This window comes from Pseudorasbora parva, chromosome 7 (genome assembly GCF_024679245.1).
Source record: "Pseudorasbora parva isolate DD20220531a chromosome 7, ASM2467924v1, whole genome shotgun sequence".
NCBI classification, from domain to species: Eukaryota; Metazoa; Chordata; class Actinopteri; order Cypriniformes; family Gobionidae; genus Pseudorasbora; species Pseudorasbora parva.
The window spans coordinates 35,052,481-35,074,974 of NC_090178.1; the positions used below are offsets into that span (position 1 = coordinate 35,052,481).

A 22,494-nucleotide genomic window follows, 5' to 3' on the forward strand; every position below is an offset into this window, starting at 1 on the left:
TCTCATCTACTCTCGCCACTTGATCGGTGATTCCTGCGTCACTGTGTGACAGCAGACTGAGCAGAGCAGACGTTTACAATAGTTTAAAATTCAAGCGACCGTTATCCAAATGAATTTTTTCGCTCTACGGCTTATCGCTCTACGAGAAATCTAGTCATATTTTAATCTCAAGATCTCATCACACCCCTACAAACAAGAAGAAAAAATAAAACCTAAATGGTATACAAGCATGTAAACTGAACTGAAGTTTTAGTATCAACTTTATGATGATATTATTTTTCTACTCTAATTTGTTGTTGAAATATAAACGTAAAATGGTGGCTATAATAAAAACGTATTTTCAGCACAGATTTTTTTTCCCAAACATACATTAAATAATGAAGACAATCATTAAAAATGCAGTATAATGAAATGTTAAAGTATATAGTGGAAACATTTACCTCTCTCGAGTTGTCGAGTTACCTCTCCGTAGTTGATACAGAGAACAATCGGTTACATGAGACTCATTACGATTGATAGATGGAAAACGTTCTACAAATGTTCAGCCTCAGATCCCTTTAACGCGAACCAAGACCATTTCAGGAGGTTCTCTGGGTACGGTTCGATCTCATTTTATACGGTTTGCTAAATACACGCAATCTGGGCATACTTAACTTTTCTGTTCGCAAATTCCAATGTAGTTTGGTCATCAGATGCCTCCACAATCGGCTGTGTTTCATGGCTGCTTCTTCTGGCAAATCTCTACAAATTATCCGTTCACAGTTTATACTTGTTTATTGCAATTTCAACCGCTTCTGACCTGTGTAAGAGAGACGTGGATGCGCGCTTTGTCAGTTAAAAATGGTTTAACGACTGCACACACCTAAAACGCATGCACAGAAGCCAGCTGTCACAAACAGAATCTATATAAGTCTTATTGCATTAATTTTAAAGTGTCCAAAAAAAAACAAAAACAAAAACGATTCTAATAAACAGGTGGTTGTCTTAAATGAATTCAACATCTGCATTACTAGTCTAATATAAGAATCAGTCAAGTATGTCATACAGTGAAGAATATTCAATTTCATTGTTATGTGATTATTTCATTTCTCACTTAAATGCTTAAATTAAGCTGTTTGTTTAATTAGCATATTTATTTATTTATTTATTTATTTATTTATTTATTTATTTATTTATTTATTTATTTATTTATTTATTATTATTAGTAGTAGTAGTAATAATAATAATAATAATAATAATAATAATAATAATAATAATAATAATAATAATAATAATAGATTTTATTTATAATGCACTTTTCATTCCGAATAATCTCAAAGTGCAACAAAGGGGGGAAAAAATAACAAAAAAAATGAATAACAAGTAAAAATATATAATACTACAAACAATCAACCAACACAGAAAACAGAACAGAAACAGAGCTGATGATGAACAGAAACAGAGCTGATGGTGAACAGAAACAGAGCTGATGGTGAACAGAAACAGAGCTGATGGTGAACAGAAACAGAGCTGATGGTGAACAGAAACAGAGCTGATGGTGAACAGAAACAGAGCTGATGATGAACAGAAACAGAGCTGATGGTGAACAGAAACAGAGCTGATGGTGAACAGAAACAGAGCTGATGGTGAACAGAAACAGAGCTGATGGTGAACAGAAACAGAGCTGATGGTGAACAGAAACAGGGCTGATGGTGAACAGAAACAGAGCTGATGGTGAACAGAAACAGAGCTGATGGTGATGGTGAACAGAAACAGAGCTGATGGTGAACAGAAACAGAGCTGATGGTGAACAGAAACAGAGCTGATGGTGAACAGAAACAGAGCTGATGGTGAACAGAAACAGAGCTGATGGTGAACAGAAACAGAGCTGATGGTGAACAGAAACAGAGCTGATGGTGAACAGAAACAGAGCTGATGGTGAACAGAAAACAGCTGATGGTGGAAGTCTCTGTTAGCTCCGCAGCACACTGCGGTCCACTCCATGTTTCAAATTTCTCCCAGCGGCAGTGTCCCGATGACATCGCAGAGGCACGACAGCTGAAGACCAGATGATGGGTCTTCATGACGATTCAAACGATGGGGATCGCCGCAGCACCATGCAGGAGGCAGAACATTTTTCCGGGCACTTTTGTGGACACACCGGGGTCGGCGCAGAAGTCCAAGCCGATCCACGGCCGCAGTGCAGGACGGAACAGCGGCGCAGCCGAGAAGCAGAACATCCCAACATCATGCCGGACGCCGATGACGATGGCCCGGATGACGCTAGCCCGGTGGAAACTTCAGCCACCATGCAGCTTAAGCCCAAGGGAGACGACCAGTGAGCAGTCGCGGTGAGAAACATCAAATGTCCTCCAAACCAGAACCAACCGCAGCAATTCAAACATAAACATTAGAGAAGCGGTTGAAAACGGCGAAACGATGAACAACGTCCTCTCAGTGGCTGCCAGCAATCAGCAACAGTCAGCAAAAGTCCCAATTGTAGCTCTGACTGTTAGACTAGTCACAAACATAAGGAAATAAAATAAAATCTAAATCTAATAGTACATTAACATGATTTGTGGGTGGAGAAGCGGTGAACAGACAACGCCAGCGTCCTCTACCCCACCTAGTAGTAGTAGTAGTAGTATGCTGATGTTATCATTGCCTTCTTCAATAAAATAAACATTATTAAAAAAAAATTATGTTATTTGCAAAGGTGGATGTGTGATAAAGCTAGTGCAAAAATATAGCCCAGAAATCTAGACGCACCCTAGCAGCAGCAAATCTAATTTGCCACGAGTGTCATCTAGCAACTCTCAATTCACTTCTAAGCTGAAAACGCCAAACTCTGGTTGCGCCAATCACATCGTGTAGAGAGTCGTTGGACAGGGCTTAATATAACGACAGTAAACGCAGAAACTGGCGAACGGCGGTCTTTCGAATCAGTTTGCCCACGACTTTGGAAGACGTGTGACCACAATGTGTAAACGCTGCTCACGCATATAGAGTTTTTCTCCTCATAGTCGGGAGTTTGCCCATCACAGTTCAATCAGTATAGGCATCAGAGCAGCGTCTCCTCGCAGAAGATGTTTGTTTATGGTTTTTTTGTGCGTGACAGAGGGTTTCCTGCTGTTTTGACTCCTCTGCTTATTTTATAAGCTCTTCACAAATTCTCAGCTGGTCAAAATACCATCATATTCAGACTACGCACACACAACGAGTGCATTTATCCCAGCACACAGCATTGTTCCATCTCAAAATAGGCAATACGTCATGGGAGTTTTTTGGTCAGGACCAAACTAACCAAGTGAACTGAACTACAAGTGTGAACGTGCCCTAAACATCAGAAATGTTATCAATTTTGCATTGTTATTTGAGATTTATTAGTTTTCATTACCAAACTGAATAATCAGAATTAACTGCCAGCAAATTATGAAGTTATTTGAGTTCTAGCTCAATTTTGCTAGCATTTCCAAGCATAACCCATCTTAAATGCATACCGTATTTTCCGGACTATAAGTCGCTCCGGAGTATAAGTCGCATCAGTCAAAAAATGCGTCATGACGCGGAAAAAAACATATATAAGTCGCACTGGACTATAAGTCGCATTAGGGCAGAGCTGGAGCCGCGCGCATGCGAGCACGCGACCACCCGCGCGCGCATGCGACCACCTGCTCGCGTGCACTCGCTCGTGCCCGCTTCACTGCATAACCCGAGCAGAAGAAAGAAAGTTTGAAGTGAGTGAGAAACTTGTAAGGGACTGGCGAAAAGCAGAGGTTACTTTAATTGTGATGAAGAAGAAAAAGAAATCTACTTGCGGACTGTAAGCAAGATGGCCAGAGCTGAAGGAACGAGTCCACAGAGGCTTGAACTCTCTGCCGGGAGAGGCTCAGCCGCGCGAGACGAATGCTGTGAGAATCGTTCTCCGCTGCATGTTTTACTACATGCTGTTTGTATTTTGCAGAATAAGATTTCCTTTATGGGAGCATTTTGTTTGTGTTCAGTCTTTCTAAGTTGTTGTGTATAAGTAAATATTAGGCTACAGGAGCAGCATAGAGCGCATTCTCGCGGCTATATGTTTATTCTTGTCAGTCAGTATGAATTAAATTTGATATATAAGTCGCACCTGACTATAAGTCGCAGGACCAGCCAAACTATGAAAAAAAGTGCGACTTATAGTCCGGAAAATACGGTATATATTTTATTAATATATTAGCTAGAAGTTAAATAAATACTATAATTTATAAAAAAATAAATGCTATTGTGTTTATATAAAATAAAACTGTTCTAAAAATGTCACCAAGTAAAGATTTTTGTTGTTGTTGTTGTTGTTTACCTGTGTAGCAATGAGATAGAGTAGCTCCCCTAGTGGTGGAATCAAACATTGCTTCAATTTGCTGCTCCTGAAGTTCTCCCGGATCAGTTCTGTGAACATGGCCACCGCCTGAGGAACAAAACATCATATTTTATCTATAATAAGTGGCATTATTTAGTTAATTAAGCCCTATGAATCACTATGGAATTACCCAAAAAATTGTATTGCGTCATCATTTACCCTTGTGTTGTTCCGTTCACTTTCGCAGGCAAGCACATTTGAGCTGCAATTTACCAAATTAAATGTCCTCTATGTATGTGCATTGATCAATCTTTAAATGTAAATAAACACCTAAATTAATTCTGTTCATCTTAAACTTAAAGTCCAAATTTAACATGTGTTCAGTGTTTGTCACACAACAGACAAATGTTATTAACCACCCAGCCAAGTTTGAATCACAAACAAGTAAATAAAATGGCTTATCAAAATCTTGAAAAAATAAGCAGCATTCTCTGCTCTCAAATGCTGGGGCGTGTCTGCTGTCGGCGCTAAAACCACGTTTTTTCCTGGTCAAAAACAGCTCTGTTTTCAGCAAGCCATTTCAGTGCATGACACTTTAAATGCTAATGAGCTTTGCTCACCCCACCCCTTCTTATCTGTCGGATGTTTTGACACAACACACGTGGAGAGTTGCCTTGACAACAGTTGAGGGGAAAGAATGGCAACAGGAGTCTCTGAGGACACATCTGTGCAACGTTATCAATTTAAACCGGAGTCAGAACCGGAACAAGATAACAGCACCAACCAAATTCAACAATTAAGGCTCGAGCAGGACGTTTTTGAATGGTTGGTTAACATAATGTCACTTTGATCTATCTTTGTATGTACTGGCAGGGTAACACTAGCGTAGTGTTTGTATATGTTTACGTTAGTTCATTGACAGATTGATGTTACAGCTAATGCCAATACAAACTTTTTTCGGTAAATGTTGGCTTGTCAGCAGTGCCGTTTCTAGGCATAGGCAAACTAGGCGGTCGCCTAGGGAACCAACAGCTGGGGGGCACCAGTGAGCCCCCCGCCCCAACAAGATTTTTTTGTTATTTCATATGTATTTTATTATTAATATTTCATACTTTTGCTATTTCAGGGCATTATGATTATAGTTGCGATTATTGGAGTGAAGTCGCCATGGTGATAGTGGCGCTGCTGTAATGAAATGAGATCATGTAGAGGGAACGTCGTCATCCGTGCTTTAGTTTCATCATCATGAAGAGGTCAAAGCCATCAGGTGCTCAGTATCGTAAAAAGAAAAAAAGAGGAAATATAAAAAAGAAAGAGAAATATGCAGGTATGTTAGCCTACTCGGTTACTTGTTCTCTATCATAACGTTAAGCAAAGCATTAACGTTACACTGAATATTAGTACTGGACGGACCACACGCCATGCTCATTTATTTCAGGTGCAGAACTAGCATAGTTCATTTGAATTAAAAAAAAAACATCTTTACATCAGAGATAGCTGTTTAGTGTAAATTGATCAAGTAATACTGTCATAAAGAAGGGCCTAGTGACCCCCATGGTTATGAACTTATGCAAGCGTTTACAAACTACACTCGCTTCTTTTGGAGGTGCCGCAGGAACAGAAATAGTTGGTACCGATCCTTTTTTCAGGAGCAGCTTCTCAGCAAAAACCTGTTTTATACTGACCCTCATTTATAAAGCAGTCTAGTGAGAAATGAGTCGCGGAAACATTGACGTTAATCGGGGGGAATATTCCCTTCGAAAACAAAACTCAGCCACTGTGTCTTCAGCGGTTCAGATTTAGGAACAATAAAATGACTGCTGTGTTCATTATTACACCTGAAAACAGAACAACAATCGTTTACACCATTCTGCTCCAGCGTTTCAACAATGGCTGTGTTGAAACGCTGCTGTCAGTTAACAATCGTCGCTCGAACAGCTCGATTTGAGACAGGAGAAAACATATAAGGAGATTTAAAGAAAAAAAAACTGGTTGTATTTTTATCATTATAGGATGGTTGTGTACAGGCACTGCCAACACACATTTCCGCACAATCAACTTGTAAAAGTGCATGTTCCATTATATGACCCCTTTAAGCGGAGTTTGTCTAAGCTGTGTCTATATTACCTATTAAAACGACACCGGGTAGGACATTTTTTAATAGCCAAAAGCTTTTTGCTTGCACCACAGCTGTGAATCATGATTATTTGCTACCTGCTATTTCTAGTTGGTGGCAGGTGGCATTAGAGGAGGGACTTTTTCCTACTAGAGAGCATCTGACTGGATGTCATGAGTGCAGGGTGAGTCATAAAAACATTTGGTCTGTTCCCCTGCCGTTTTGGGTCTGCGTTTTAAAAAAAATTAAACAGACCTATATATGGTCTCTTCCACACAGCTCTGGCCTTTAGCATTCTATTATCTTCATTCTCTCTGAGTGCTCGGATGGGTAAGTATATATGCTTCTCTCTCTCTGCTGTTGTTCTCTCAGTAGGGTGCTATGCAAATTCCCTGTTTAGCACTTTTGGCCCCATGACTGTTAAAGTCTCATAAGTGATGACTTTGCAAGGAACAGATGTTGGCGGCTGTGTTTGATGAGTCTTGGCAGAGAGAGACGTGCAGCGATGATTCCCGTTACACAGGAAGAAACAAACAAGGCTAAGCTGTCTTATTCAGTACGCCACGCATACAAAGTAGAGCAAAGTAATTCCTGCTCTAGAACGTATCATTATCATCAACAAACACGCACACACATACACACAAATTTTCTTCTTGCATATGCTGCTATTATTCGCCAGACATAAACATGCTATACTGCTTTGGAAAACATCATTATCGTCTGCATGCACAGATAGCATGCATGTCAAGCTGGGTATTAGAAGGTTTAAGGTGTATAGAGGTGGCATGCTGGAAAAGATTCCCAGCAGGATTCCCTCAGGTACGGGTTTTCAAACTATGAATCCAGGAACTCAAGACAGGTATATGATCCAGCTCAGTAAGACTGACTAAGAGACTGTGATCTAGTTGGCTCATTATCAAAGATGTGCATTAAACATTATGTTTTCTGCACTTTGCCACCTTAATACAAACGAAGCTAATCCAAACTCTCTCTTTTAGATGTATATATTTAATCTCCTTGTTCTAGACATGATTTGCACTTTAATGGGGTCCTGTGTTTAAGGAACAGCTGCCTCTGTGTGTAGTCTGTGTATCTGCAGTGCATTAGCTCAGATCAACTCTATAGAAAAACTTTTGTTTGATGGCATTAATGTGAGGAAAACTTTAATCAAACTGAAATTGTCATCGTAGGTGCATGTCCACTATGAGAGACATCCAGAAATCACAATATATGATTAAAAAAAAAAAAAAAAAAAAAAAAAAACTATTTATTTGTATGATACAGCTGCAAATAAGTATTTGAACACCGGTCTATCGGCTAGAATTGTGACCCTCAAAGACCTGTTAGTCTGCCTTTAAAATGTCCACCTCTACTCCATTTATTATCCTAAATTAGATGCACCTGTTTGAGGTCGTTAGCTGCATAAAGACACCTGTCCACCCCATACAATCAGTAAGAATCCAACTACTAACATGGCCAAGACCAAAGATCTGTTCAAAGACACTAGAGACAAAATTGTACACCTCCACAAGGCTGGAAAGGGCTATGGGAAAACAGCAATCATTAGAAAATGGAAGAGACTAAACATGACTGTCAATCTCCCTCGGACTGGGGCTCCATGCAAGATCTCACCTTGTGGGGTTTCAATGATCCTAAGAAAGGTGAGAGATCAGCCCAGAACTACACGGGAGGTGCTGGTCAATGACCTGAAAAGAGCTGGGGGCACCGTTTGCAAGGTTACTGTTGGTAATACACCAAGACATCATGGTTTGAAATCCTGCATGGCATGTAAGGTTCCCCTGCTTAAACCAGCACATGTCCAGGCCCGTCTAAAGTTTGCCAATGAGCATGTGGATGATACAGAGTAGTCATGGGAGAAAGTCATGTGGTCAGATGAGACCAAAATATAACTTTTTGGTCATAATTCCACTAAATGTGTTTGGAGGAAGAAGAATGATGAGTACCATCCCAAGAACACCATCCCTACTGTGAAGCATGGGGGTAGTAGCATCATGCTTTGGGGCTGTTTTTCTGCACATGGGACAGGGCCACTGGACTGTATTAAGGAGAGGATGACCGGGGCCATGTATTGCGAGATTTTGGGGAACAACCTCCTTCTCTCAGTTAGAGCATTGAAGATGGGTTGAGGCTGGGTCTTCCAACATGACAATGACCCGAAGCACACAGCCAGGATAACCAAGGAGTGGCTCTATAAGAAGCATATCAAGGTTCTGGCATGGCCTAGCCAGTCTCCAGAACTAAACCCAATAGAGTATCTTTGGAGGGAGCTCAAACTCTGTGTTTCTCAGCGACAGGCCAGAAACCTGACTGATCTAGAGAAGATCTGTGTGGAGGAGTGGGCCAAAATCCCTCCTGCAGTGTGTGCAAACCTGGTGAAAAACTACAGGAAACGTTTGACCTCTGTAATTGCAAACAAAGGCTACTGTACCAAATATTAACATTAATTTCCTCAGGTGTTCAAATACATATGTGCAGCTGTATCATACAAATAAATAGTTTAAAAAATATTATATATTGTGATTTCTGGATTTTTTTTAGATAATGTCTCTCACAGTGGACATGCTTCTACGATGACAATTTCAGACCCCTCGATGAAAATAAAAATAAATAAATATATTTTTTTTTTTTTTTTTTAGTGGAAATTCGGACATTCGTGGACTTCATTGCACAGGATATCCGTGCTTTTCTTGACGTTGCGCTTGCAGTGCGTGGTCTTGTCTGCCTTTATTTTCCTTAAAAATGCTCTATGAAGGCATAATTTATGTCATTTGGCATATTGTGGGCAAAATATGAAACTCACTGTCAGAAGACTGCTTTCAATTTCAAATGCTCACATGCTCTTTGAGAAGAGTTATTGTGCATATTGGCTGTGTGCGACGTGGTTAAATGTACTTGCATCTCAAAATGCTTTTATGACACGAAAATAATGTAAACGGAGTCAGTTCTGTTTTAAGGGATTAAACAGCAGGACAAACAACATCTCAAGAGATCTGTGCATTATTGTTCATTAGATCTCCTGCTGTCTATGATGTCATCAGTAATAAATCACACAACAGTAAAGATGAGAAAGAGAGAAATCCCTTACAGCTCTTGAATGGAAAACTGAAAGCATTCTTTATGTATCGCTTGTAATATGTTTCTTTGTTCCTCTTTATTACTACTACTTGCTTTTATTTTTTGAAGCTATATTCGTTTATAGAATTCAATTATTTATTTATTTATTATTTATGTTTATTTTTTATATTTCTAATTTTTAATTAAAAAAAAAAAAATTCTCATCTGAATTTTTCACATGTTAAAAAATAAATACGACCTCACGTTGTGTCCATCACATTTACACACTCTTACAAACTTTAGTCCGTCATAAAATAATTCGGATCAAGTTTCCCAAATCCATAGCAAGAATTCTGAGAGGGGTTTTAGCAATTCAGAGCCACGAGATGACGAATATGAAAAAGTGCATATGAAAATTGTGGACTGTGTGCAAAGAACTTAAGATTTACAAGTCTGTAAACGAATTACGGTAAGACAAAAAAGAAAAAAAAAAACAGATCAAAATCTGGATCGGATTGTGAGGTGTTTAAAGATTCCCACCCCTACACTGTAAAAAAAATGCTGGGTTAAAAACAATCCAAGTTGGGTTGAAAATGGACAAACCCAGCATTTTTTAAAGTGTACTATTGAGTCACATAATGGATCTCATTGCCCAGTGTTCCATTAAACTAGTGAGTAGATCAGTTTATCTAGAGCAGTAAAAGAGCCCAAATTAAGAAACTTCCAAAGTTGACCTGAATCAGTATCCACTATGTTCACACTACCCATACCTGTGTTTAATAAGTTTCTTAAATCTCTCTAATAATGTAATTATTAATGTGGGCATGAGTGGAGGATTTTATCAGCCAGCATATTTCTACCTACAACAAACTTATAGGAGTTTGTCTGGAAGTATTCTAACTTCACTATTTTCTACAAAGCCAAAAGAAAAAAAAAAGTGTCACACCAAAAACCAGATTTAAAATTCAGATTCCTAACAATATTGACAATGTGAGACAAAGGACACGAGAAGCAGAGTTACCATTGTGAGATGCAGATCTAATCAACTGAAGCTCAGAGAATCAATATCATTCCCTGAGTCAGTCAGACAAATGCAGTCAAACCGTACAGGTCTCAGACGTCCAGCGGGCAGAGCGAGGGAGAAACCAGAGTGCCCTTGATACTCTCTCGCTGGTTTCCAATCGCACCGATACTCGTGTGCCACTTAAAATTCAACTCTGAAATATTCACTCCCTCCGGCACAAGACGCTGCAGATGGCGATGCCTTTATGCGCTGACAGAATCTGGATTTAAAATACATTTCTCTATGAAATATATATATGGAAGAAGTTACTTTAAAATGACTTTCCAGAAAATGGTTTACTATCAAATAAAATAAAGTAGTGAAAAAAACCAAACTGGCTCATCCCTGTGGTACCTCCTTCAGATGGCTCTGCTGTAATTCTTAGCAGTGTGTAATGGGATTGGTCAGGGGAAACAGTCAGGCTCTTCTGAGAGTAACTGTGAATTTAGGCTAGGGGCACGGGGGATTGCCGGTGCCAAGGACAATGATTAATTTACCACTTCATTAGACTAGTGCTCAAGTATTCATGGCGAACACAGACACAGAGGGTCTTATGGAGGATTAGAGAGCGAACCAAACGTCAGACGGAGAAGGACCAAGTGTTTTTGGGTGGATGTAGAAAGAGAGAGAGCACAAAAAGCAAAGGAAAGGAAACTTTTCTGAGATGAGACTTGTCTGCTCTACCTGTAATTCTGTAATTTCCTTCCTCCTGCATCAAGCCCCTGTGCGACATTTCTATTTATAGAAGCTTTTATCGTTGCCATGACAATGAATTAGCCTAAGTTTCTTTTAGATGATGGACTCTGCCTATGGGTGAACCTTACCTATGTGGATCCTCTTATTGCAAAGCTTCCAGCTCCCACAAACAACGCACATTGCAACTCAAAATCCATTTTGTGACTCTTTTAAAGCACATTTCTCAGGTAATACAATTAAGGATGCAATACACTACACAACTTTTGCCCAGATTTTTACTAAGTATACAAACTGGATGAAATTGATGCTCAATGCTGAAAGTCAGAGCTAGTCTGCTGATTTTAGGCAGTATTAGTTGACAATTTCATAGAAAATCGCAGTGTCTGATGGGCACACACTCCGATTTTATTTAACTTTAGACCTATTCCATCCAGTCGGAGGAAATATGCACGTTTGACTGAGTTTAAACTGCAAGGCTAGTCACAGAGATACAATTATTTGACCACATTTTTTTTTTTTTTTTTATTCTGCATGTTAACATTCATGTAAAAAAAAAAAAAGACTGGTATTTCGATATCTGCATTTCATTAATCCATGCCCAACTAGAATGATTCCATTGCTGATCGCTTTCAGCGACAGTTACAGTTAATCATTGGGTTTTGAATGGCCATATATAAAAATGTATTTACATAATTCACGTCAGTTGGTTGTTTGACTTTAATGTACACCAGATATAATTATCCCACTTATACCATGACCACTTGCCAGCATGTAAATGTTAAGCTGTCATTGATGCTTGCAACACAAAGTTTAACTGAACAGGACATCCGCATAAAGATGGCAGCATCCAAAATCCTTGCCCTTGTGGGGACATTTTTTGGGCCCCATGAGGAAAACAGCTTATAAATCATACTATGTGAAGTTTTTTGAAAATGTAAAAAGGCAGAACATTTTCTGTGATGGATAGGTTCAGGTTTAAGGGATAGAATATATAGTCTGAACAGTATACAAATCATTACGTTGATGGAATGTCCCCATGAAATGAATTCTCAAGAAGTTTGTATGTGTGTGTGTGTGTGTGTGTGTATTACCTGCGCCAGTGCAATTATCTCATAAACAGCGACGTTATCTCATCATTGCTCAAAAATATAAATGTAGCTTTCCATAGCAAAGCTATTTTATTTATAAAATGTACAGGGCATTGACTCAAAACACTTTCTATGTTCCTAATGTTTCTGTCTGTGGCCAAAGTTTCCTCCTCAGTAAAACACAAGAAAAGATATCTTTGTGGGTAAACGTTGTTTCGCCCTGATCTTGAGGTGGCCCTCATCTTGACGCATTTAGACGTAGGTCAGATAGCGAACACATATCAGATTTACAACCACATTTGGAAGTGACTTAGAACAGACGCAACAAAATGTAATATTGTGTGGATTTTTGTTTACATGTTTAACAATATCCGACGTGTCAGATTTATTTTTTTTATTTTTTTTGTGCCAGTGTAAATGCAGATATATTGATAAAGCTCAATTTCAAAACACATACAGACCTTAATCAGGGTAGTGCCATGTTTAAATTTGACAGGATTCAAAACGAGGCTATGAGGGAAAGTACAGTGCATTCAATGGATTGTACTGTTGTTTAACAGCATAACTGTTCAGCTGACAAAATCTCTTCAAAAAACACTTCAGTAGACACAAACATTTTTGAAAGTTGTGAGTTGTGGTGATAACGTGATCTAGGACCTTTATATAGTGCATGCCACTGTAAAGGCTGTAAATGTACTCCCCACATCATCGTCGTCATCCGCATTGAATTCAATATGGCATATACCCTGATTAAGGTCTATTTTATTTTATTTTTCATGGGTCTCTTAGCAATGTGACGAATGAGTTTGTTGCATTTAAAATTATTTGAAAGTTTGGTAGTGCGTGATCCTCAGTCGGTGCATGATGCCCAGTTTATTTTTCTGTACCCATTTATAAAATCGGCAAGTGTATGATGCAAAATAGTTCAATTCATTATCCAAGAAGGCCCTCTAGAGTGCAGAAGAACCATAAGAAAGCAGCTCTGCTTTTCTCTCACCAAAGTGAAGCACTGAAAGAAATCGCCATGACAGGATCGGCCGCTCAGACACAGAACCCCCGTAGAGAACTAGGGAGAGAGTCCTTCACCCCGAGCGCTTCTTCAATACCGACCCACTGAGCCCAGAAAAGCGAGAAAGAAGAAGAAGCCACCGAGAAGAGCTCCAAAGTTTAAGCTTTTATTGTGTAAAACGGCACAAAACTCAGCCTTGCTAGATTACGATGGACGGCCATTTTGTGCCGCTGTCTACGCAGAGCCTGGGTGGTATGCAAAATTCTCCATGAACAAAGAGGTGGAGAAGTTGGTGGTGGAACGGAAGAAAAACCTGTGTAAAATCAAGGATTGGGGTGGAAGAATTTGTTTTTGGTTGGCCACAATGCATCAGTGCAGCGCTTTGATGATTAGTAAAAGCTTTTTTTAAACCTGTTTGGACGAGATGTCTGTCCTTTTGTATTTGAAAGGCTGGGGTAGAGACATTAAAAGCTAATTTCACCTGGCTTTTACTGGATTTCAAGTGCTTTGGTTTGAGAGCTGAGAAATTATTTTGTTTAGTATTTTTTTTTCCTCTGCGTGGCAGATGAGAATACTGCAATGCTACAGTGACACCTGCTGGTTGCCCATTGTTATTTCAAAAATAACATGCTTTAATGTCCATCATGCTTCAAACACACACAGACACACAAGTCTCACCTCCGTGACAGGAACGTCGTCTCCGAGCTCTGTGCAATGGGAGGCCAGAAGGCCAATCACTCTCATCACTTTGCTCCTTCTAAAACACAACGTTAAACAATCAAATGACAAATCTAGCTGTTCGTTTCATTAAAGCTTTTCTACTTTGTTAAAATTTGACATTTTATTCCATCTTTTACATATATAAATGGCTCTCTTCTGCCATTTTAAGAATAACAATATGAGCAATACAGCAGTATGGTTTCAATATTGGTGTTTTTCAGCATTGATTTTTGGAGGTTGATATGCAACTTTATTCCTATTCATACTCTGTATCTAGGCCAGGGGTCTCTTTGTCTCAATATTAGTAATATTAAAATAGTAATATTTCAAAATATTACTATTTTTACCTTATTTCTCATTAAATAAAAGCACCCAACAGAATTCTATTTACAACTTTTGAACGGTATTGAATATAACAGCATTGTACAGATTGTAAACATGCCACATCATATTTAAATGAGCAGCGTTTAATGCTGGTTTTCAGTGTCATTTAAAACTAAAGTCGTTCTGTCCGTTGCTTGGTGACTGTAGTGTGGAGATAAAGGCTACAATCCTGTGAGGGGCCAGTGAGACACATGCCTGTCATTCCTTCCACTCAGAGCCAAAGGGACAGAGGAGAGAGACAGCCACTGCATTTTTTTGAGCAGACACTCCAAGGCTGGCACCAATAGTGTCATCTGAGAATGCTATACTAGTTACAGTATGATCCGGCAAAAGAATGTGGTTGATTTGTATACCGGTAAATGTATTTGATTAAGTGAAATCAAAGTGAAAGCAATACAACAACAAAAAAAGAGAATATTATGTCCTTATTATTATTATTATTAGTAGTAGTAATATTATGTCCTTATTATTATTATTAGTAGTAGTAGTAGTAGTAGTAGTAGTAGTAGTAGTAGTAGTAGTAGTAGAAGTAGTAATATTATTATTATTATTATTATTATTATTATTATTATTATTATTATTATTATTATTTAATCAAAGAATTAGATACTGAAGAAGTGTAACACTTACATATCCCAGTTCGGAGCATGTCGCATCTGTTGAACCAGCACAGAGAACTGGAAATAAAATTTAAAAAAAAAAGTGTCATGTTTTGAGATGTCTCAATATATTTTGAATTTCATTAAATCAGAGCTATTGACGGTTCTTTAAATAACTCATAACAGCATGATGTTGTTATATTTTATAATTATGTTCCATCAGCTAATCAGTGCTGTCGTCATATCAAAACCAGATTTTTTGCGACTCCAAAGTGACTGGTCACATGGCATAGTGATTGGCACAAAATAAAAAAAACCTGTATCCAGAGTGCTCAAGTAATTACCCTTTGAGACAAATGGAAATTTAAATGGTGGAGAGACACCTAGTGGCCAGAAGAGGATACTGTCGAAACAAAATTATACTTAAAAATGACTAAAATGTTCAAATCCAAAATACAATTGTTTCTTATCTGATTTGCATTGGCTAGGCTTCCCTTTTGGTGCCATTGAACTCTAATATATATCAAATCTATGAAGTTCCTCTGTTTACAGTTTACATTGATGTAAGCGAAGGAAGAGGAAGCTCATTTTCAGACTGAGACGAGGAGGCAGCAGACACCAATTCCTCAGCTGACACACTATTGTTCAACTTCACTCATTAGATGACCTACACTTCCAAGTTCCAACTACTCGTTAATATCAGAAAAGAAAAGTAAGATTTGCAACGCATGGAATGCAAATTAAAATGTTCTCTAAGTTACAAAATTATCTTCAACTTCTTTTTTATTAAAAAAAGCATTTTTATACATGGGTATAATTTAAAATGCAAACATGATGAGGGTATGTAAAACATTTTTTTTTAGTTTCAGTGAGAGCAGCTGATGAGTGTGTCTTTAAAGGTTAGCTCCAGTACCGCAGGAAGTAGGGGTGTGCTATACTATAGGGATGTGCCGATATTCCGACTGTTTAATCAACTTGCACGCGTTACCGATTACACCACACATTTTAAGAAAAGATATGCATCAATGACACTCTGTCAGAGATTTGTAGATCTTTAATTTTAAATATTTTCTTTTCTTGGAACAAATCGAACGCTTAAATGTTGATTATTACTCTCAGAAGTCAGCTGTTCATTGTCACAATGTAAACCCCTTTAGGGTGATACAAGATCAGGGTGCTATGTGACAACCAATCACCCCTTAATTTGTGATAATGACCATGTGACTGTACATTATTCCTTTCAAAAGCACGCGTTTCAGATGCATCTTACCAGCTGGGAGTGTATAAGGTGTGTGGCCGTCTCTCTGTGGTTACAGACAGAGCAGAGGTAACACAGTAGGTTGAGTTTAGTGCGTGGTGCTGTGGCATTGGCTGATCCGGCACGGTCCACTGACTCCAGAACAGCACACACCTGCTGTACGAACTGAGACCAATCCTCTGAGTTCAGAGAGGACAACCGTTCAGCTGAGAAAGGGATGTGCAGAGATGTGTGGTTTTAGTGTGCACTGCATACATACATACATTCTAATTTGTTAACATTATTTAATGTATTTACTAATATGAATTAACAATGAGCATTCGATTTGTTACAGTATTTATTCATATTTTTAATGTTAGTTAATAACAATTTGGCTGTTCATGTTATAGTTTACAGTGCCTTAACTAATGACAAATACAGCATTTGATTTCCATAATGTATTAGTATGTTGAAATTAGCATTAAGATTAATAAAATACTGTAAAATTATTGTTAATTCTTAATTCAAGTTAACCAATGTAGTTAACTAATGAAGCCTTATTTTAAAGTATCACCAAAATAGCACTGCAAAAAACAACAACACTTGTTGCAACTAGGGGTTGCACTAGTCTACTTTAGTGCTCTGCCATGGCACTTTAAAGGAACTGTATGTAAGACATGTATTTCAATTAATCATAAAATGGCCCTGATATGTCACTAGACATTGAGAAATCATGTTAAATTCAAATACTTATATAACTGACAACAGTAGTCCGGCCAGGTTATTGTCATTTAAAGGTTGTTGTTGCAGCCCTCAACTGATGTTGATGTTGACATGTGTTTTGGACTGAAGCTCCACCCTCCACCTATCTACCAATCACAATGTCAGTAGTGTTTCTGCATCCGGGTTGCCAGCTCTGCTCTAGTTGCCAAAGCTGCAGCTACAAACGTTCCTGCAGCCTATCTGGCAACCTCGAGTCAGGGTGGACGGTGGAGGTAAGGATATACCGCTCTAAAGTAATTTGTAAGTGATTGCAATGCCAGTTTTGGCCACAATCTTATGCTGCCTTCATGTGCTATCGGAATGATCGTAAATACGAGTTTCCTAGTTAAAAATTGAACATGAACGCCCTTTGGAGTCACTCACTTCAATGAGATGAGCTCGTAATTACGACTTTGAAAGTGGGAATTACGACCTTTCCGATAGCACGTGAAAGCAGCATTACATACACTTTCTTTAAGCTTGATGTTGACTAGTCGTTGGCCTATAGAGGGCACAACAGGATAAGCCATTTCCTGGCACGCACGCTCCGTTTTCAACAAATTAAAATGACAAATAAACGCACACTCAGAGAGCCCTCCACAAGACATGTTTATGCCATCTGGATGCTAACATTGATTGGAAGAATGCAGGATTTAAAAAGCGTATACATGTAAAGTTAATCTGCCTTCTAAACTAATGCATACTGCGATCATTGTAATGCACGCACAGCTCACGGAGATCGCACACGCCACACAGAATCACCTCACGGAGATCACACACGCCACACAGAATCACTCCGTAGAGCAGAAATGTACGTTCAGCACTATTTCTGTGATTCATCAATAAAATAGCTTCGAAACTGAAAAGTTCTAGCAAATATTTCTTGATAACAGTGTCACTAATAGTTGAGAGACACTGCCATCTAGAATTAATTATCTCTCTCTCTCTCTCTCTCTCTCTCTCTCTCTCTCTCTCTCTCTCTCTCTGCTTATGTGTTAATTAATGATGTCAACGTCGACTCAAATTTCATCACATAAATGTAGACATTAAAAAATCTGTAGTTCAACCCCTAGTAGCCACGACAGATTACATCGAATGGATCACAGTTATAAACTAGTTAAGAATAAACTCTCTGCGCATTAAACAGTTAAGTATTTTAGTGTTAAACAAATGGCACGCCTTTAAAATTTGCAGAGTTGAAATAATAGACTAGTTTAAATAATACAAATATCTATATTTATAGTGCCTTGCGAAAGTATTCGGCCCCCTTGAACTTTGCGACCTTTTGCCACATTTCACGCTTCAAACATAATGATATGAAACTGTCATTTTTTGTGATGAATCAACAACAAGTGGGACACAATCATGAAGTGGAATGAAATTTATTGGATATTTCAAACTTTTTTAACAAATCAAAAACTGGGCGTGAAAAATTATTTGCCCCCCTTAAGTTAACACTTTGTAGCGTCACCTTTTGCTGCGATTACAGCTGTAAGTCACTTGGGGTATGTCTCTATCAGTTTTGCACATCAAGAGACTAAAATGTTTCCCCATTCCTCCTTGCAGAACAGCTCGAGCTCAGTGAGGTTGGATGGAGAGCGTTTGTGAACAGCAGTTTTCAGTTCTTTCCACAGATTCTCGATTGGATTAAGGTCTGGACTTTGACTTGGCCATTCGAACACCTGGATATGTTTATTTTTGAACCACTCCATTGTAGATTTTGCTTTATGTTTTGGATCATTGTCTTTTTGGAAGACAAATCTCCGTCCCAGTCTCAGGTCTTTTGCAGACTCCATCAGGTTTTCTTCCAGAATGGTCCTGTACTTGGCTCCATCCATCTTCCCATCAATTTTAACCATCTTCCCTGTCCCTGCTGAAGAAAAGCAGGCCCAAACCATGATGCTGCCACCACCATGTTTGACAGTGGGGATGGTGTGTTCAGGGTGATGAGCTGTGTTGCTTTTATGCCAAACATAACATTTTGCATTGTTGCCAAAAAGTTCAATTTTGGTTTCATCTGACCAGAGCACCTTCTTCCACATGTTTGGTGTGTCTCTCAGGTGGCTTGTGGCAAACTTTAAATGACACTTTTTATAGATATCTTTAAGAAATGTCTTTCTTCTTGCCACTTCCATAAAGTCCAGATTTGTGCAGTATACGACTGATTGTTGTCCTATGGACAGATTCTCCCACCTCAGCTGTAGATCTCTGCAGTTCATCCAGAGGGATCATGTGCCTCTTTGCTGCATCTCTGATCAGTCTTTTCCTTGTATGAGCTGAAAGTTTAGAGGGACGGCCAGGTCTTGGTAGATTTGCAGTGGTCTGATACTCCTTCCATTTCAATATTATCGCTTGCACAGTGCTCCTTGGGATGTTTAAAGCTTGGGAAATCTTTTTGTATCCAAATCCGGCTTTAAACTTCTACACAACAGTATCTCGGACTTGCCTGGTGTGTTCCTTGTTCTTCATGATGCTCTCTGCGCTTTAAACGGACCTCTGAGACTATCACAGTGCAGGTGCATTTATACGGAGACTTGATTACACACAGGTGGATTCTATTTATCATCATTAGCCATTTAGGTCAACACTGGATCATTCAGAGATCCTCACTGAACTTCTGGAGAGAGTTTGCTCCACTGAAAGTAAAGGGGCCGAATAATTTTGAACGCCCAATTTTTCAGTTTTTGATTTGTTAAAAAAGTTTGAAATATCCATTACATTTCATTCCACTTCATGATTGTGTCCCACTTGTTGTTGATAATTCACAAAAAATTACAGTTTTATATCTTTATGTTGGAAGACACTGTAGGGCACGCAAGGCACTGTATGTATGTATGCATGCATATTACACATATACATATATATATATATATATATATCTTTCCGCAATTAAATGAATTCATTCTTATTATTGAAAATGCTTCTGAGCTGGTAAGCGTTATGACTGGATTGTAGTTCATCAGTGAGGTGAAAGTACAATTTGTGTACATTGGAATGACATTAAGGTTGGGTACATGATAAAATTTGAATTTTAGATTTTCAAAAAAAAAAAAAAAAAAAAAAGAAAGTTCAGTTTACCTGAGTGTGCTGGTACACATAGAGTTTTGGGGTCAAAGCGAACTGGAGCAGTCTTTAAAATCTAAAAATAGAGCAGATTTAAAAACTAAAACCAGTGTAGGTTAAACAGAACATTGTCATACACAAACTAGAATAGGGACACAGATTAGACAACAGGTCCCTCAGACATGGTCTATATTGTTGGACTGAAGGTCTCTTTACCTTTGGGTTATCCATGATGGGAGTCACTGTGAGATCATTGTCCATGTATAATAGGGATTTAATACAGGTGTTTATGTCACACTGCTCCTCCAACATAACACTGGATTCCTACAGAACACATGCAACAAACTCCTTTTATTTAAATAATATTTAACAATGGTGTTATAAATTCTGGCAAAATATAATAATCCAGTTTAAGGTTATCCAATCCTATTCTACCACCTTCCTGCAGAAATAAGATCCAACCTACTCCAGCATACCTGGCTGGAAATTTCTAGTAATCCTGAAGATCTTGATTAAATGGTCCAGGTGTGTTTAATAAGTTAAACACATAAGCTTATACTGCCTTCATATGGTATCAGAAGTATCTTTAATATGAGTTTTCTAGTTAAAAACTGAACCCCTCTCAAGTTATATTTACCACTGGGAAGCTCAGGGGTAATTTTGATGCCCAAGTTCCAGGGAAAGTTCCCAAACTTTAAACATAGTGAGGGGAGATCAATTGTTACACCTACATCACCTTGTCTTGTCATTAAAGTATTGCACATTTACATGAATAATCATTTGAAGTGTATAGCAAGTTTATTTAAGGCTTAAATATGAATATATATATATGGTTTTCCCAATAAAAAAAGAAAAATATGATTTTCCCCATAAATAGGCAAGAATGAAACTAGGGTCCATTCTTCGTAGGCCTACGTCGCTAACTCAGTAAGCTGGATTTGATTGTTGAATATCTGGCATGATCTCAGATTGTTTGGATCTTCGACGCTCATTGGACGCCTTTACATGCACACCGTATAACTCATAAATATCAGCTTATTGATATAATAAGTTTTCCCTGTTAACATGCAAAGCAGTAAACAAACAATGCAAATAAACCACGTTTACATGACTTTATTAATAAACCGGGTTAATTTCTTGCAGTGACATCAAAAATAATAATGTCCGTATCTGACTCGGAGTATTCCAAACGTTACGTCAGCTGTGATGTTAAATAAAGCGTGCACCGTGTCAGCGGGAGATTTGCAGCTCATATTCTCGCATGCAGTTACACCAGCGTTTTGACTGAACCCCTTCTACTTCTGCTGCATGAGAAGAGAACACATCTTTACAATGTTCTGGGAATTAAACAAGTTTGTGATAAATGTCCTTATTTCATGCAAAACGCTAGCTCGCTCTGTCTGGATGCATTTAAATCTGCTCTAAGTTTGCGTTTTTCCCCTATCATACATGCACACTTCAATAAGCTGACAGAAAGCAGGTTAATGCATTTACATGCTGCGCGAAATTGGGGTTAGAGGCAAAAAAATACCTGTCCCGACCAGTTTATGCTTACGCCGTTTATGACCTTACTCAGATAAAAGAAGACGGGTTACCGCGTTTACATGACCATGTTCATTGTTGGCTTATAGGCATAATCGACTTAAAGGTCCACTGAAATCAAAATGCAAGTTTTTTATCTTTTAGTATGACTGTGTTAGATTTAAAGTTATGAATAAGCTGGTATGTTCCAAAACTATGACAAAATTTGCATTCAGGAGATATAAGCGTAAAAAATGTACAGTCTCCTATTTCTGTTAAAACGAATCTCAGCTTCTGGTGACATCATCGCAGACTTCACTTTCTCGTCAAATCTTCTGTCCAATAAAATGCTCTCTAGAATCTAAAACCCATCCCCTATGCTGCTGAAGCTGTGGCTGAAATCGGTCAGTTGTTAACACACATTTACTAATTTCTACATGGTGAAAGGTACATAGCACACTATATATGTGATAGGAAACGATTCAGTGTAAATATGCTTTCATTTGAGGCGAATAAAGTCTGTTTTCACATTAAACTGTATATTAACGAAACGCTATTGGCTGTTTCAAAAAAGGGGAGGAGCTGCTAACAGCTGGAGCCGTTTCAGGGGAAATTACATCAACACATTGAATAATGCAGCGCATTTCAAGGCAATTCAGTGGGCCTTTAAGAACGTGCATGTAATGCTGGGTACACACCAAAATAAAAAAAAAAAATAAATAAATAAAAAAACGGTCTGATTTTGGGCCGATTTTCCTCCTTCCGAAATCCTAGTTCATTCCCGATTATCTTGATGGCTCTAGAGATTCTCTTATCAGATTTTCCTGTGGTGTGAAGTGTGTTAAG

General features: G+C 38.5%; 1 protein-coding gene across 3 annotated transcripts in view; it reads right to left on the bottom strand.

Moving 5' to 3' along the window:
- Positions 1-22,494, bottom strand: part of ulk4 (unc-51 like kinase 4) — a 283,773-nt gene that overhangs the window by 246,036 nt on the left and 15,243 nt on the right. For all 3 annotated transcript variants that reach the window (XM_067449187.1, XM_067449185.1, XM_067449186.1), the window contains 6 exons: positions 20,344-20,451; positions 20,143-20,203; positions 16,336-16,529; positions 15,097-15,143; positions 14,041-14,119; positions 4,316-4,423 (listed from right to left, as the gene is read on the bottom strand). In XM_067449187.1, the coding sequence (XP_067305288.1) occupies positions 4,316-4,423; positions 14,041-14,119; positions 15,097-15,143; positions 16,336-16,529; positions 20,143-20,203; positions 20,344-20,451 (597 nt within the window). The remainder of the gene's footprint in view (positions 1-4,315; positions 4,424-14,040; positions 14,120-15,096; positions 15,144-16,335; positions 16,530-20,142; positions 20,204-20,343; positions 20,452-22,494) is intronic.